Raw genomic sequence first — 18,024 nt, forward strand, 5'->3', positions numbered from 1 at the left:
CACCTAACTTACTAAAAAAAATTACCGCATGTGACGCTTCATAACATCTAAACTTACAACAAAGTAACTCATGTAATGCCTCGTAAAACCTATAATATACAAAATAGTATCGCATGTAATGTTTCGTAACACCTGTGACTCACCAAAATATAACGCATGTAACACTTCGTAACGTCTATAACTTACCAAAAAGTAACGCTTCGTAACGCCTATAATTTACAAAAAAGTACCGCATGTAACGCTTCGTAACGCCTTTAACTTACAAGAAAGTATCACATGTAACGCTTTGTAACGCCTATAACTTACTCAAAATTACGCATGTAACGCTTTGTTACGTTTAAAACTAACAAAAAATAACGCATGTAACGCTTCGTAACACCTATAACTCCCTTGAAAATAACGCATCGTGACTCGTTCACCACAAGAATTTAACCTTTATAACGGGTTTTCAAATTCATAATTTCCACAAAACAAATCATATGATTTGTAACCCTCAATTTAAGAAAATTATCGTAAGCAACGCTTCCTGGCTTCTTTCACTTAACGTAACGCTTCCCATCTCACGCTTATATCGAGTGAAACGCTTTGTCAAATGGAACATTTTTCCTTACTGTGAACGGGTAAGTCGATGCCTTTCACGCAACCCGCCTGTGTTCGATTTCCAGCCCCGCACATAGGGTCAACACTTTTTTTTTCTTGCCCGAAGAAACGAGTGACCTTAAGATTAAACTTCTATAATATTTCTCAAACTTTTTTTCGTTTCTGTTTCTGATTTCGGGGGGAGTCCGTGATATTTTTTTTGCATCTTAAAATTTGTTTAAATTATGATTATTAAAAACATTCAAATACGAAACTGCGTCTAGCAGATATGTGTAACAAAAATTCTTGCCAGCTCCTGGAAGCTCTACTAACGGGTGGCAACTAAAATTTTGGAATTTCTTTCTCAAGCTGTCAAAAAAAGACAAACATACTTCGAGAAGATCTGATTTATTGAAATTAAAGATACATTGTTCATGGTTGAAAACAAATTAGTGAAAATTTGAAAACGGTTCGTAATCGGATGTTCGGCGAAGCTTCCGTTTGATATCGGAACAGGAGCGTTGTACGGCCTTCATGTCAACTTTGCAAATACATCTCTTGATTCTACCAATCAACTGTTAGCAATTCGTGGCTCTTCAGTTATATTTGTACACCAAGGAGTTCAAAACCCCGAAGAAATCTTCGATTAGGCGACACTAAGGTAGATTTATCGGGTTGTGGTTTTTGGGTACAAATAGGATCGATTTTTTGGCGCAATGCAATGACGCTTTATCCGGCCAAAACACGTATTGTCCATCAGCATGATGTTTTTGAAAAAACGGGATCAAAACTTTCTACAAACATTCGTTCTGGTACACATCTTGATTGATTGCCAACCCCGATGGCTTGAACCATGGCTTAGAAATGCCTTTCTCGGAAATGACAATGTACAGCATCACTTTCTGTTCAAACTTAATTTTAACCTAATATTTTATGTTCGGATGTACAGTAGAACTATCCGTTGAATAGTATAGATCGTTTACGGGAATCTGCGTCTTCGAAAGAGGGAAGTAACTTTCGTCGTCCAAAACAAAACTTTTTCCGGAAAAATTTTTAATCAACCAGCGGAATTGGGAATTCAGCGTTGAAATCTGTGCGTATATACTGACGCGTCCATAATTTTGGCTGGTCTTCCACTACCTTCCTTACGAGCAGTTGTTGGGCATCTTAGGATATTGTAAACTGTCGAAGCCGCAACATTTTTTGCTCTTAAAATGTTGTACCGTATACTATTTGCCGAGATGCAGTTCGTAGAACTGTACAATGCGCTCGCGAAATACTTCTTGTTTCGATGGCATTTTGAGCAAAACTGAGCAAGCATGAACAAAACAGAGAACACTAGCAGAAAGAGGAGAAAGAGAGCTAACACATGCACACTCTTAGTTCTTTCTGAGCTCATTTGTTGTTGAGCATACAGGCCTCGAAAAAAAATCCAAAATTTTAGTTGCCACCCGTTATATATCATTGAAAATGTTGACAGCAAATAATGGTTCTACATTTCAATCTGATTAGCATCCCACTCCAATCAATCTCTCATCGCTTCCCACGCTGCACATTACGGGACTGTTAACTGCGTTGTTAATGCAGTAGCAGAGTACCATTTCATTATCACGAATCACCAACCATAATTTTCCCAAACAATCTACCCCCGCAAATAAGTTTCAAAACCAAATACCCGGGATATGTACTATACAAATTTGCATAATATCAACCCATTTTCCAAGCACCCCAGCCGGCAGTCTGTTGGGTTCATTCCGTCGGTAACGGAGCTGTTTTGTTTCAATACTGCACCGTTTTGGTAAACGAGCATGTTTGGGACTTTAATAGTGTTATTATGGAAAAAATGGAAACTTTTCACCACCACCACCTGGAAGGAAAAACACCCATTTTCACTCAACTTTGTTGAGCCGGTCTTACGAGAATTTACCCTCGTCAGTCATAACATTTTATTGCATCATCGCAGTACAAAAGTTAGTCATACGAGTAAAGCTATAGCACCGTTACTTTTTGTTTTTTTTTGTCGACTGTGAAGTTCATAGCAACCGATTCGGCAACGGTAGATCACAGATGGCGTTGTGCGAAGGAATCGCAGCAATCCCTGCCAACGCTATTCCGACGGAGTCGGAAATCGAGGTGATCATCATGGCGTACTCGCGTCGAGCTTCCGGCACTTCGATCTGCATCCGGTAGAAGGTATTTACGTAGCCACCACCGCCCAGTAGACCTTCCCACAGTATCAGCACGAAGATGATCCAGATGGTGGGAGTAAACATGTAGATGGCTTCGAACGTGAAATAGATCACGTTCACCAGCTGCAGCACGGCCATGATCCAGACGTGCCTGATGTGAACGATGTTAACCGACGAACGGGACACGAACACCCCGACCTGGTACAGCACTTGGTACCATCGGTACTGTTCCGATTGATCCAGGAATTCGTTCGGGAAGTAGACCAGTTCGAACTGAAAAGCACAAATCATGGTGATATTTGGAATTTGTTGAATTTCGTCCGCTACCGACCATTCCCTGATTGATGAAATACTCGAATAGATAGACCAACACCAACGGGATCATGTAGATGAACAGCGATGGAATGTAGTTGATCTTTTGCCGCCAGTCAAGCAAGGGACGTTCATCCTCCGGAAGAGTCCGGTAGTCTTCCTTCATCGTAACTTCCTCGGCATTGTCGGGCGCTATGCTGGAATCTCGGTGTCGCAATAGCAGCCAGAAACAACCGGCTTCGATGGCCGGAACCACTAGCATAACTAGCATGGTCGCTTTTGGTGTAAGCCCCAATTTTGTCAAACCGGTGTACGACAGGGCCCCGATAACTCCCGCTCCTCCAGTTCCCGATGACCACGTGGAGATGACATTTCTAACAGTGTGAAAAAAATAACAGGGTTTTAATCAAGCGGCTTAAATGAAGACTATTCATACTTGTTGAAAAAGCTGCCATATGCAAGGAACGTAGCTTCCCCGAGACCGGATCCGAACGAGGTACAGATTACACCCAGAAACAGTAACCACTCAACCGAAGCGAACGCTACCAGGATGAATCCAGCACTGGCTAGAGCGACACAGAGTGCGACTCGGGCACTGGAAGAAGGGAGCTGTTGTTAGTTTTAAGTGGACTCTGCCTCCGGTACATCTTAGTAGTAGTAGGCTACTTACTGTTTCCATAGCGGCAGGAACGAAGCAATCAACTTTACCGATAGAGCCGGTAGAATGTCGGCTAGCAGAATCGCTCCGGTGGACAGTTTGTTGCAGGGTCGTCTGGCATCGTCAACATTCTGTAACGGGACGGACGAGATAAAATGTATTTTTTGTAGGAAAGATTATTTTGAAATCGATATTCAAGAAACTCTTTAGGTTTCTAGGGATACAGCGTGCGAGTTCTTCATTTGTTTGTAGATTTCAAAGCAGCGTACGATGAAGTGAAACGAAACGAATTATGGCAGATCTACTAAACAACATGGACTGTGAAACTCTGGCGATCGTTCAGTAAATGGAAGCTTTTACTGAACTGATAACCGTATGTTTAGGCTGTGAACCATATTGCAAATAATTTTAACTTTTGGTTGAAATCTGACAGTAGAGTAGTTATTCAATCCGTTGCCAAAAATAACCCTTTAGATTAACAATGGAGGTGAGATACGGTGTGTATCGAAAATAAGCTATCCACATACATTTGTGTTGTACGTTTGTATTTGTGATGGTTGTTTATGCTCAGATCACAGCATGCTGTGCCTTTGGCTGTCAGCTTTCGTTTGTTTATTTGTTTGTGCGGTTGAAACTCTGCGTTTTCAAAATGTCGCGTATTGAAAAGGAAGTGAAAATTAAGCTTCTGGACACATGGTTAAGTGAGAAGGATATTACTATGCGAAAATTGGCAAAGCGGTTTGGAATTCATCATGCCAGTGTTAAAACCATCATTAATAAGTTCGGGGAGCACTATTCTTTGGATGAGCTACCAGGAAGAGGCAGAAAACCCGGTTCTTCCAAACCCGAAACTGGATCAGAAAATGATATCTCTAATCATGAAGAACAAATCAATGTCAATACGTGATTTGGCCAAAAAAGCAGGAACGAGTGTCGGAGTGATCCAACGTATCAAGAGACGAAATCACCTGAAGACCTACAAGAAGCAGAAAATCTCGAAACAAAGTGTAGAACAGAAGAAGCGAGCAGCAACAAGGGCCCGGAAATTGTATTCGCGTCTTTTGCAGTGTCCGGATGCATGCGTTTTGATGGACGATGAAACTTATGTAAAGGAGGACTCAAAAACCCTTCCAGGTCCACAATACTTTACTGTCGTCGTTGGGGAGGATGTGAGCGATGTGGACAGGTCGATTCATGTGAAGAAATTCGGTCGAAAGGTACTGGTATGGCAAGCAATATGTTCCTGTGGGTTGAAGTCAACCATTATGAATATAAATGCAGAACTCTATCGATCTGAGGGTCTCTAGAAGAGATTGCGGCCTTTATATAAGAAGCATAGTACACCTCCACTATTTTGGCCGGATTTAGCGTCGACTCACTATGCCAAAACCACTCTCAATTGGCTTGCGGAAAAAGGTATAAATTTCGTTGAGAAAAATATCAATCCACCAAATTTCCCTCAGCTTCGATCCATCGAACGTTATTAGGCAATCGTGAAGAGGGTCTTCAAAAAGACGGGTAAGGAACATACTGGAGTTCGAAACAATTTGGGCTCAAGCGTCCAAAACATGCGATGCAACACTTGTCCGGAACTTGATGAAGAGCGTTCTATCAAAAGTTCGAAAATTCGCGAAGGAATAACTTAAATTCCATCCAGTTTTCATTGTGCTCAAGTTTAACCTCGTACAATAAAGGATCAATTTTTAGTTCGAATAAAATATAGTTTTTTATCATAATTTGAAAGAAAAATTTGTGGATAGTTTATTTTCGATACACTCCTTATGCCATTTTTGATAGTGTTGGTAATTGTCTCACGAAATTATGGCACCCTGGAATGCTGTATGTAAACATAAACAAATAGCCAGTTCAAACCAGTTTGTTTTCTCAGTTAGGTTCAGCGAAAATACAATCTTTATAGTCTGTAATGATTGATGAATACTAAACATATAATTGTAAATGAAACTAGAATTGAACAATTTATCACGGAACCCAAGCCAGTAACGTCACAACGTAACATTTTCCTGTTTTTAAAAATAAAAAAATCCAATCGCTCTTACACATAAAAAAAAATCTCGCCACCATTGCCAATCTATACATCGTGACACGAGAGTGTGGTCCCAGTGGATTTTGTCGACCCGCATCGGTCCGATCATCGACCCGATTATCGGACACGATATTCATGTGCTTTTTGCGCTTCAATAACGTATTATGTTTATCGTTTCCGAGTATTATTGTGTTTGTTATGAGTCGGAATAAAATGTCAATTATTTTTTTTAGATCTTTCTGAACAATTACTTAACGTAACGAATATTTAAGATAAAAATAGTTTTAGTCGAGTTTTTGGTTATTAAAGACAGTGTTAATTTGTATACGCGGTAAATGTCTTATTTGAATAGTAATAATAATCATTAAACCGAAAAAAGTTTCGTCCGTGACTCAGTCGATAAACATACGCATTTTATGATCTAATAGCTTCTGGAACTATGTGAACGAACAGAGAAAGGAATCAGGACTACCCAAAAGAATGTTTCACGGTGATGTGGAATCAGCAGTGTTGCCTGAAATTTGCAACCTATTCAAATCGCAATTAACATAATAATTAACAACAGCTATAATTGATAAAACGTGTTCTAAAATGAAACTATCTTTTAAAGCTGGGCCGGATAGTATTCCTTCTTTTATATTGAAAAAGTTCTCGAACAGTCTTCTAACTCCACTGTCGATGCTGTTCAATATCTCACTCAACTCAGGAACTTTTCCGTATATCTGAAAAACATCTTATATTATTCCTGTTTTCAAGAAGAGAAATAAAGCTGACGTATCTAATAATTGTGGGATAGCCGCACTATGCACTGTGTCTAAGTTACTTGAAAATATAATTCAGGCTTGCATCAAACATAACTACAATAACAACATCTCGGAAACGCAACACGGTTATGCCACTATTCGCACCGTCGGTGCCGGGAAAAACTCGGCGAGAAATATCGGTGGCGACCAAATGGATTTTATCCCGGATCCGGGATTCCAATACATGCACACGCCGGCAGCTCAGTGATCGTCGATGAGGAAAAATAAACGTCCCGGATGGTCCCGTCCCGGTCGTCCCGGAATAGGATTTGATGGGGAGGTTTTATGCCTGCTGGAGAGAGATTGCCAAATTTCATCTCCATCGGGCTATTCCCTGTTCCCAAATAAATTAAAAATAAAATAATAATTGTCGGTTCAAGCTTCAGTCGCTCCCGGTGCGTGGTTCTACTAAATTTATGGACGAATATCCATATTTGACTGAGTTATTTAGACAAGAGCAAAATTCATTGGTGACTGTTCGATTGTTTTATTACATATTCTGGCTGGTTTCAAACCGCCGAGTATCAGAAACAAGAAGCATGGCAACAGTAAGACTTTGTTTGTCGTGACAAACAGACGCTCTTCACTGTCAATTTGGTTCAAAATCACTTTTAGAGATTTTAACAGCTAAAAACGGCGAACCAATGTAAGATAACAGACTGCTAAGATGCAATTCTGCGTCAGTTGAACCAATCGGTAGTCAGATGGCTTAGAGGCTGGACTGTAAGACAGGTGGGGTAGCAATTCTTGGTCTCTGTAATCGATTTGCAGCGTAATTTCTAACGGAATCAGTTGTCGAACTAGAGTTCACATTCATACGGAATTCACGACGAAAAGAATTTCGCATTTATTGTTTTCGCTTCTCCGGCTTTGATTGTAAATTTAATCCGAACTGAATTTGAGATCATTTCAATCAGATTTTTACCTTTAGAACTTGGAACACGAATACAACAAAAGCTCATGTTTCATGCAGGTGTGCATGTGAGGAAAAAGTCGCCTGACAAGTAGAAAAACTGAATTAAAACGAACATCTGTTGGAACAGTTGGTAAAAACATTGTGGTTAGAAAAATACTTCAGAGACGAGCTTTTGACAGTTTGAAATCATGCAATAGCTTGTTATTTTAGATTTTTTTATGGTTTTTTACGAACAACGAATACATTTTATGGAGTTCCGTCATAAGTTAATCATCCATCACTCGTCCACACAATCTACACGCTACAATAAACATACTCAAACTGTTTGTACCTATCACATAACCTAATTTCTTAAACCAGTACAGTACAGATAGCAGATCACATTCTGATCTGATGGTTTTAATATATCGGAAAAATATGGGTGCGGTTACCCTGATTACTTTTGATCGTCTAGTAAGCTTGTTCTATCAGATTTCAACAAGCCTTCAAACATATTACAAGTACAATTAGACAACTAAAGTAAAACAAACTGCAAATGGCATTCAACTTCTACTGATTGCCATTCGTCGAGTCATCTCCACCAGCCCGTGCTAGTGCATGCCCGAAGTTGTAGGCGAACTGTAGCATTGAAATTCAAAGTCCGCGCCATAACTCTTGAAATAGCTTCTCTCGAATAAGATTTTCTCTCCACCGGTTCTCGACGGTTCTCCTGCTTCTTCGGTTGCCCTCCTGCCGGTGATGCATAATAAATCAAAGCCAATGCAAATGGCACTCAGTCGAAGCATTCACGTGATGTTCGAACAGAAACGTGCCTTGCCTACTTGGATCGTTCCGGTAGTCAGTCTTGTGCTCTACACACTCGACTGTTCATCGTTGATGTCGAATTAAATTTCATCCGACATTCGACAACCTACGCGATTGAACAGAAACGTCAGCGGACGGACCGACTTATCATCGAGTTCAATTGTTCTGTTGATAATCAATTAATATGCTGCCGGCGATTAGGAGAGGGCCTTGCCATTTTAGTGCCCATAGCGGAACATTCAGTTTTTCCTTTCATCGCTTAATTGATTACACGTACTTAGTATGTGACAAATGGTCAAGTGGAAAATGGCGATGGTGGTACTAAATTCGTAAACAGTCGTTGCCAGTCAGTCAGCTGTTCAAAATTTCTGTAATTAGTTTCGGCTGTCCCATTAAGAAGTCTCGGTTGATTTTTCAGAAGGCCGTAAGAGCAAGTGACAGTTTCTCTTTGTTCACTCTCTCTTTCGATTTTTGTAATTTGATTTAAAAAGATTTTCTTGGATTTTACAGTTCTGTTTGAAAGTCGAACGTTTCGAGCATCATTCTATGCAAAGAGTTAAGCGATGAAAGTGATACTGATGGTAAAATGAAAATAGGCACGTTCGTTTCGAGTTTTCGCGTCACTATCACAGCTGAATTGAACAAATTTCGAGCTTTTTATTCTGTGGAACTGCTTCTTAGAGCCTAAGTAAAGATATTGTATTTGATTTTATCACAACTCATTGATTGAAAGTCGAGTAATCGGTAAAATAATATGGTGATTTACCTGAAAAATTACGTAAAACAGTTATGACGAAAATGAAAGTTATGCGATCATCCCCTAAAATGAATTGTATCATCACGTAAGATTTACGTGAATTGACCAATCGTCGAACAATCGACGCGAATTTTTGGTGTGAAAATTTCGACTTTGAAAATGTTGAACAGTCGGTCCTTAAAGTATAAGTAGTTTGAAAATTCGCGAGAATTTTTTTCATTACCATTTTCACTACAAAGCAAAACGAATTGCGGTTTTGATTTAAAATAATATGCTAACAATGCCGGTTTTGTCAGCCTTACAAACTCATTCCCCCGTTGTTATCGGTTACTGGTGGTTTTTTCAGCCATTGGACTTATAATACTTATATACTTTTTTTTCTGAAATAAATGTTCATTTTTCATGGAAAAAATCCTATTTGATTTATATGAAAATAGTTGAAAATCTCCATATGACTTCAACCAATATATAAAATAACAATTATCTGGTATCTGAATGTGATATGAACTGGTAGGTAAAAGTGATTTGAACACTACACTACATTTTATCTATGAATCACGTAACTCTTACAGGATTATGCATTAAATAGCGTAAAAATGCTAGCCCATTTGAATCTTCGTGAAAAGTACTGTGGAAAATATTCACATAGCTTTTTATGTAACTATAATGTGATTAATTTTTTTGAGTGTAGAACGAATAGAATTATAACCAAATACAAATTATAATACGGAGTACTCCGACAAATTTTCAAGGACATATTTTGCATCGTGCGGTACATTGTCATGATACACTGTCAGAGTGACAATGTACTTTAACGAGTTTTCTATAAAACTAGCAACACTGAAGGGTAAGAACAAGTTCACCATAGTTACGGTTTATTATAGTGAAAAATAAATAAACAAACAGTTTTTATCTGAGAGTCAAGATCACAAGCGAAATGTAAGTTAAACAATAATCTAGAATGGTTAAGCAACCATGAATATACTACTAGCTGTATTGATATTTGTAGATTCGTGGGTGTTTGTGTTCATTTTTCATCGTTTGTGCTAGTGCCGGTGATATTTAGACAGATTGTTGCAGTTTAATACAGCAACGATAAACATAAACAAACAAGTTTGTTTTGCACCGTAGCAACTAGCATAAAGCGTTGCCAGAAACGATTTCTTTCAACATTTTCAAACTATCGCAATGAAAGGGAGTAATTTGCTAGGCTTACTTGTTCAGGCTGTAAACCAAACATTGGCGGTTCGTTTGTATGGGACTTAGGGGTATTATTATTTGTATTTGTTATAATGTCAGCGACTGACCCTACACGCTTAGAAAAAGTTACTCAGATTTTGAGTACTAGTTACTCATTTTCTAATGATACATGGAAACGTCAAAATTTGAGTAGTTACCCGTGATTATTATGAGTAATTTTTTCTCTAAATTTGAATTTTACGTATCGAATTTTAGGATTACTATTCCAGCGAACCGTCGAAAATCGAACGAAAAATTTTGTGATATCATTCCCTATTTTCTATTGCTCAAATTACGTATCTGTGGTTCACTTCGGTGGTAATTTAGTGGAAATTTCTATGGCTGCAATAATACAATGCAGAAAATATTTGATGAAATTGACGCTACAACGGCGAGGACTTTGCGAGGTAAAGATTAAGAAATAACTTTGAAATCTAGAATAAGGAGTACGTTTTTAGGGTTTTCGAGGTTGTGGCATGATAATTCATGGACACGCGAAAGAATTGAAAGAGCTATAATTTGAATACCAGCTAGAAATCAGACCAACCTTTCGTGTGCTCCGAGTGTGGTTCACTATACCAAAGATTTAAAAGCCTGAAACGTTACTTATCGTGAAGATCATTACTTATCGTCAATGACAAATCCAATGTTATTTAAATCATAACTTTCCTTGGCAGGAATCACTAAAAAAATAAGTGAATTCGCTGCAAATTTACGGAGGAATGGCTCACATCCAGAGGTAGAAGTGAAAAAAGCTTCCAGAGATAAAAAAAGTAAATTGTTAATAGTAATAACACAATTTGCGGTTCGTCTTGAGTTATACATACTGTACTTATATTTAGCGTAAATGCTACAGTTAATTAAATTTAATTTAATCAATTTGAAATAGTATTTTACTCAAAATTTGAATGCTAATTACTCTATTTTTGGCACATGTACAAATAAAGCATTACTCAGTAAATGAGTAGATTTTACCCAAACATCGTTTTCAGTGGAAGAACTTGAGTAATTAAAGAGTTACTCTAAATTAGAGTTGTTCCACTTTTTCTGTAGATGAGTGGGATCTTACTCATTTTTGAGTAACTATTTTTAAGCGTGTATGAAGGCCTTCACTACCAGAAGCAGATTGTTACGGAAAGTCAAACCAGCGAGAAGACAACATGCGATTATAAATATACTCTCCTACCAAGTGCTTGAGCGGAAAATAGATAAACAGCGAGAAGACTAGTGTTTGTTGTCTGATGAACAGAGAGGAAGTTTGAATATGGGATACCGGTCGTGAGGCGGCTAGGATTTAGACCATATTCGATGTACGCTTCACCAAACCCAGTCGTTATGGTATAGCCGTGTCTATCACAAGGCTTAGGGTGGCGAAATGGTAGCGCGTATAGAGTCATTTAAAAAATTAGGTTTCTAAAATTTTTGGAAACAACTGCCGACGGTTTTGTGGTAGTCAGGCAAATATGAGTCCCGATGTTCTATTGGGAGAGTATAAACGATAAACTTTGATCGAAAATCGTTCGCTTGCGAGTTAGACGAAACTGGACGTCATGGTGAGGACCTTCCACAAACAGCAGCGAAGACAAACATTCTGCGGGGTATAATGCCTCTAACACTTAGGTCGTTCTGTCATTTGCATTTCGGACGTCGTGGCGACCAGTCGCTTTGAACTAGCAACAGCAGCAGCAGCGAACTGAAATTTTTATTGAATTTAGATCTGGATCCTGGTCCACCTGAATTCAGATATTAAATTCAGCTTTAGAGTTATGTTGCAGACTTCAGTTTCAGAATTTAGTTCCAGATTACAGGTTCTGAATTGAAAAATATGATTCTAGTACTGAATCCTAGTTCTGGATTCTGGAACTTGTTTTTTCACAAGATTCAATTTATGTTCGCAATTCAGGATTTCAAGTTCAGAATTCATTACCAAATTCATTTTTAATCTGGATTCTTGAATTAAATTCGAAGCTTGGATTTTGAAAATGAGTTCAGTTCCAGAATTCTGAAACTAGATTCATGAACTGAATTCATGATCTGAATTCCGAACCTGTATTTTGAAACTGAATTCAGTCCTAAACCAGAATTTTAGTTCTTATGTAGATGAACAAATGATGGCAAAAAAAACATCGGATAAATTCTGCAAATTGATTAAAATATTCCCAAAAGAATTATGCGAAGTTCAACTCTAAACCCCGACTTCCGGTATATCGATATTCGTTACAAACCATCAGAATATGGGTATTTTCGAAACGGGTTTGCTGAGTAGTTGTAGGAAAACGAAGTTTGAGGTCGTTCCGAAATCCAAAATGGTGGCTTCCGGTTAATTGCTGTTCCTGTAAAACCCTTGCAATTTGTATCGCTATTACTTAATTTGCTCGAATACCTTCACAATATGCATATTTTAAAAACGGTTTTCATAAGTAGGCGTTTACAATTTAAGCTAGTCAAGGGGGAGGGAAATTTGTCATACATCTACTTATCTAATCCGTTCCGAAAATACCCGTTTTTCAAGGAATTTCAATAAGTCGGAAAATTTTGAAATTCCGAAATACCTCAAACATCAACTCTTCATATCCGTTCCAAAAATACCAATATTGTGGAAATTTCCATAGAATATAAATGAGCTGCAATTATTTTCATTGTATGCCAAAACCTCTTTTTACGAAGTAGGTTCATAAAAAAGTTTACGTCATTTGGGATTTGGTTCGTAAAACGAGGTAACGTGAAAAAAAGATTTCGTAAACGAAGGTTTGGATGTAATACGAATGATTATCAATATTCGAAACTAAATTCATCTAGAGCCGTCAGTAGAATTATTTGAACACTTTTACTGTACAGTCGCAAGTTGAAAAAAAAAACTTGTAGTAGGTAATGATAGAGACATTACCGCGAGGTGGACGTAGGACTGCTGTCGACATACGGGGAGATCACTTGTAAAATGCACATTTATTTTGGTACATTGTTCTACTAATAAATCATCCATTTCAAGTAAAATCTCATTAGTTCGTTGTGAAATGCTTTAGATACTGGAAAGAACCGAAGGTTACCATTTCTGTAATTTTCAATACAGTTGATAATTATTGCCATGAGCAAAATTCCGAGCAAATCGGTTGCATCTTGTTTGGCGAACGGCGCACAAAGTAAATCTGCCACTTACTTTTGTGCCCTTCCCTACAGCGCAAGTGCATGTATTAGTAACGACACTTATTCTGATTGAGATTTGATTTTATAAAATCATGTAAGTGTATATGAAGAAATCCAATTAAGTTTTTACTTGATTTCATGTGTAGACACGGATATGGTAAGTAACTGAATGATTGGAATTACAGACTGCGGATTATAACAATATCATTTATTACCCCTAGATCTGTCGATTTGTATATGTTTTCTCTCCGTTGTGTTCATACTTTGATGAATTTTCCACATTTGTTTGATCCGCTAGCCACACTAGTTTGAAGCGGAAGCGAACGGTGAACATAGTAGATCAAAAGATCAAAATCGTTCGTTTTTCCCTGGCGCAGAAGGCTTCACTTCTTCCGTCCGTCCTGCAGCAGAACTGCACACAGTGCGGATCAATTCAATACTAAAGTATTTTTTTGTGATTCTTTTCACGTGATTTCGTAATTCTTTTTACGTGATTTCGTTTGCACATTTTTCCAAAAGAGGCGATCCTAGCGGCTACAAAAATAACAATATACAGAATTTTGAGGTTGATTACTGCATTTCGGATTTTTAATTTTCATCTTTCGGGCCGATCAAATGTAGGGGAAGATGTTCGGTTGCCGGCACCCCACCGTAACTTTTGACAGAAAGCAGATAGATTTTTTTGTCATTTTCAAAATCTCTACCAATTTCGGTTACCGGCACCCAATTTTTTTCGACAAATAGTGAAAAATGTTCAGTGATATGCAGGCTGCTGTCGAGACAAACATCTAGCTGCTCATACAGCATATGTTCCGGCTAAGAAAAAACGTTAAAGACCGGCCACATTAATACCAAAGGCGCCACCATACAAATATTCGACCAAGAAAGCCAAGGCGAAGTCACCATCAGACAATGAAAACTTTTGTCAAAAACGCTCCCTGTTTTTTCTTTGAATAACTGCAGTCTTAACTTATTTTTTTTCCATTTTTAGCGAAATTTCTTGGGGTGCCGGTAACCGAACACCTTTTTTAAAATGGCCAAAAATTATCGGTTTACTAAATTGATAACAATTTTTTTTTTCAATCAAATGAATCGACTTAGTTTCTTAATCAGTTGTTAGCCTGGAACTTTAGCTTTCCATTGATGCATAGATGTCCGCATAATGTGCAGTTATTCAGAAGTTATAAGCTTGAAATAAAAGGGTGCCGGCAACCGAACACTCTCCCTTACTTTTTCTGTTGCCGTTCAATTTTCGGAGAATTTTTCCCGAACACAAACGACCAGCAGCACGCAGAGAAATGGTGCTTATTTAAAATAACAAAACGGCCAGTTAATTATTAATTTTGATTTGCGCTTTCAAGCTATAATATGATTGCTTTGAATTAATTTCTCACTTCAACATCAACAATGATGAAGCAACAAAACATTGGATACTAATTAAAATACCCGGGCTTCATTGTGGTTTGTGAATAATTTTTAAGAATTTGAAAACGAACATAAATCGAGCTAAAGTAGTATCAAAAATGACCTTACAACAAACAAAAGCGTAAGTTGAAATAGCTAAATTTAAATTCATTTATTTCAACGAAAAAGCTTGTAAATTAAAAACGCCAAAAATATTTAACTTAAACTAGAGTTCGGTCATTTAAAACTAATCTTTCAAATTAGTAAAAATTTATTGTGAAAATGTTTGACAAGAAATTGACAGGAACGCACAAGTAAAATATTTGTTATTTTTATCAAAATATTGATTGGAACAAACAAACACTTAATCATCATGTTTTGTAGTTTCAAGTAGCGATATAACATATGCATTATCAACACAGATTTTCTTTTGTCACTACAACAAAAAATTCGTTGTGTAAAACCCAAATTGGGTTATTTTTACAATATTTCACTCTGCGTGAGCTTAATGATGTCATCTCGGCTTTCAGAAGATGGTATTTTCTACGATACTGAATGCTGTTTGGAGCAATTTTCTCGCGTTCAGCCAAAGGCTGACTTTATTTGCACTCGTTTGATGCGAGTTTCGCACTGCGAAAACTGCACAAAGCTTAATCAATTATTCTAGATTTGCACTAATTTGATGATTTTTACCTTCCAATTGCAAAGAAGTAATCTTCATAGTTTTTTTTAGATAACATTTAGAGCCATTAGAACGACTGAAGTTTGTATAATGTTTCTTGTTATTGTCTTTTTCTTCAAAGTAAATCACCAGGAGCAGGATGACGCAATCGTTCTAACTGCTCACAGTGCCGGTTGATTCCAAACTGAATCAGTTTTGGCAAAGAGCTTTCTTTTTACGTGATTTTGTTTGTAGTTTTTTTAGCGGTCTCAACGGCCACAAAAATAACAACATATAAAATTTTGATGTCGATTACACCCAAACCTCCATTTACGTAACTTATATATGTATATATGTATCAATATACGTACGCATGTGTGCAAATATTTGTATTTCATAATACGTATAAATATTGGTAAAGTAAAAGCGATCATTTATATGTATAAATATATACACATACATGCATACGGGCGAGTGTGTAAGCATATATACATACATATGTAAGGTTCGTAAATGGAGGTTTGGGTGTATTTCGTTACGGACATGTATATTTCAGTGAAAGAAACTATCAAAATGCTGCATGGGATTCATTTCTGGCATTCAAAAGGGCCAAACTATGGAATTCTCTACGATGGATGACACAATCGCTCTTGTTTGAAGCTTAACTGGCTTTGCAGACGAACAACAGCAGATATACTCACAGAAGAAATAATTGTTTTTCTGCGTTTAGGATTGAGGAACGGATTCGCCTCATATTCGTCATTGGCTAAAGCACCAGTTGAGTAATGTCGGGTGTAGTTCCACTGGCTTGACAGAGATGGCAGTCAGTGCACTCCGTTCGTTTCGTGAAACAATTAGAGAACATACTCAAACAAGGAAAAAGTTATTAAGAAATCAAATCCGGAGTAATTTCGTTACACTTTCGTTTTGTGAAATTTTGAAAATGCACCCAGGTGAGCATAGTAAAGAAAGACATAGTCCAACGTCAAAAAAACCGTATCGCACCCGTATTGTATCAGGTGTTTGTCATATTATGGCGCGATCAGCAGTGTAAATAAAGAAGCTACATTTACCCTCAGATACGAAGACTGCCGAACCGTACCTGATTGACTGATTGTCTTATCAGTTGTACCGTAATACCAACACAGAATTTATCTCTCATCATTCTCGCAATTGGCAATTGAATGGATTACGCGGTGTCAACAATCGAATCGGGATGTAAAACCGATTATTTTGTCATCGATTTTTTCGTTCAGGAGATTAGATACTGACCAAATAGAGGTGTATAGTCTAATTGATGTCCAGTTGCTTCATGGCATATTAATTTGATTGGCAAATAAATGTTGATTGTTGATAAATTTTGTAGTATTTTGGGAAACCCGTTTGATTTCAATAACGCACCACAACGCGTTGACAAGTTCCAAGAATTTAAAATTCTTAACTACGCCACACAGTGCCAATGACCTAAAAAGTAGGTTTCGCCTTTATTTTTATCGTGTTTTCGCCACAATTATGTTTTTTGTTCTCATACGATCGGTTCGATCGCTCGAGCGGTGGTAAACAAAGAAAAGCACGTTTCACTTTTCCAAAACAAGGTTCCTCCGGCTTCAATCGCTCACAAAGCCACAACCCGAGCGACTGGTTGAAGAAATTCCATTACCACAACCTACCGTTTCTTGCTGATGATCACCACCGCCGTCCAGTTCTTTCAGGATATCGTGAGCGGCCGTCAGCATCACTACGTACCCGTAGTTGTTGCACAGTCCTAGGAACCAGTAGGCTACTAGATCTCGCCAGAGACCCCGATCGCGAGGTCGCTCGCTGTCGTTCAGTGTGTGTGCATCGTCGACCGCCGTTGAGGGCATGCTTTCGTCCGGTGCCATTGCCGCCGCCTGCTTCGATTTCAATTTTTTGCGGTTCACTTTTCTTGCCCGCGTAAATGTTTTTGTTTTTATGTCCGATATGTCACAATATAGCTACACTTTACTCACTGACATTTCCCGGGATTCACCGTCGACCGCCGCCTACTACGAACGGGTGCGCGAGTGGAGTTTTGTCGAACGGGGAAACCTGCCAACTCAACCGTTACGGGTAGACTAATTGATGCACGACGGCTGCACTCACTCACTCGGCTTTGGAACTACTCAACACAGCACAGCACACGTACACAAACAGACATTATTTCATTCTGCAAATGAAGTACTTAGCTATACCATTGTGTTGCAATCAACAGTGACGCCGATCGTCTTAATTGTGCCATTATCAGCGCCTTCGCCGAGCTATCATAAAGTTCACTAAACTTTCTCTGAGAGTATCAAGGTCGCCTCGAAACCGATCATCATGCCATCGGTAGTGGTCTCGGTATTATTCGGTTGATCGTCGGTGTCGTCAATCGACCGATTTCCAGTAAACGATGTACTTCAAATGCTATTAAACGATAATAAATTTCACGTACAGTAACGATTCCAGATGGGGGTTTTTCGCATACTACGTAGACATTTGGCGGGATTAATA

General features: G+C 38.2%; 1 protein-coding gene across 1 annotated transcript; it reads right to left on the reverse strand.

Moving 5' to 3' along the window:
- Positions 1–2,465: 2,465 nt before the first annotated feature.
- LOC131437151 (battenin) lies at positions 2,466–17,673 on the reverse strand. The gene is made up of 5 exons (XM_058606318.1): positions 17,181–17,673; positions 3,751–3,869; positions 3,517–3,675; positions 3,100–3,454; positions 2,466–3,041 (listed from the first exon to the last, which is right to left on the reverse strand). The coding sequence occupies exons 1-5, from the start codon at positions 17,391–17,393 to the stop codon at positions 2,613–2,615; spliced, it is 1,275 nt and encodes a 424-aa protein (XP_058462301.1). The 5' UTR covers positions 17,394–17,673; the 3' UTR covers positions 2,466–2,612.
- Positions 17,674–18,024: the final 351 nt, after the last annotated feature.

This window comes from Malaya genurostris, chromosome 1 (assembly GCF_030247185.1).
Source record: "Malaya genurostris strain Urasoe2022 chromosome 1, Malgen_1.1, whole genome shotgun sequence".
NCBI classification, from domain to species: Eukaryota; Metazoa; Arthropoda; class Insecta; order Diptera; family Culicidae; genus Malaya; species Malaya genurostris.

Coding starts and splice junctions, on each gene's coding strand:
- LOC131437151 (XM_058606318.1), bottom strand. CDS start 17,393: ATGGCACCGGACGAAAGCATGCCCTCAACGGCGGTCGACGATGCACAC. Junction 3,455..3,516: donor TATGGCAGCTTTTTCAACAA/GTATGAATAGTC, acceptor TCACACTGTTAG/AAATGTCATCTCCACGTGGT. Junction 3,042..3,099: donor ATTTCATCAATCAGGGAATG/GTCGGTAGCGGA, acceptor TGTGCTTTTCAG/TTCGAACTGGTCTACTTCCC.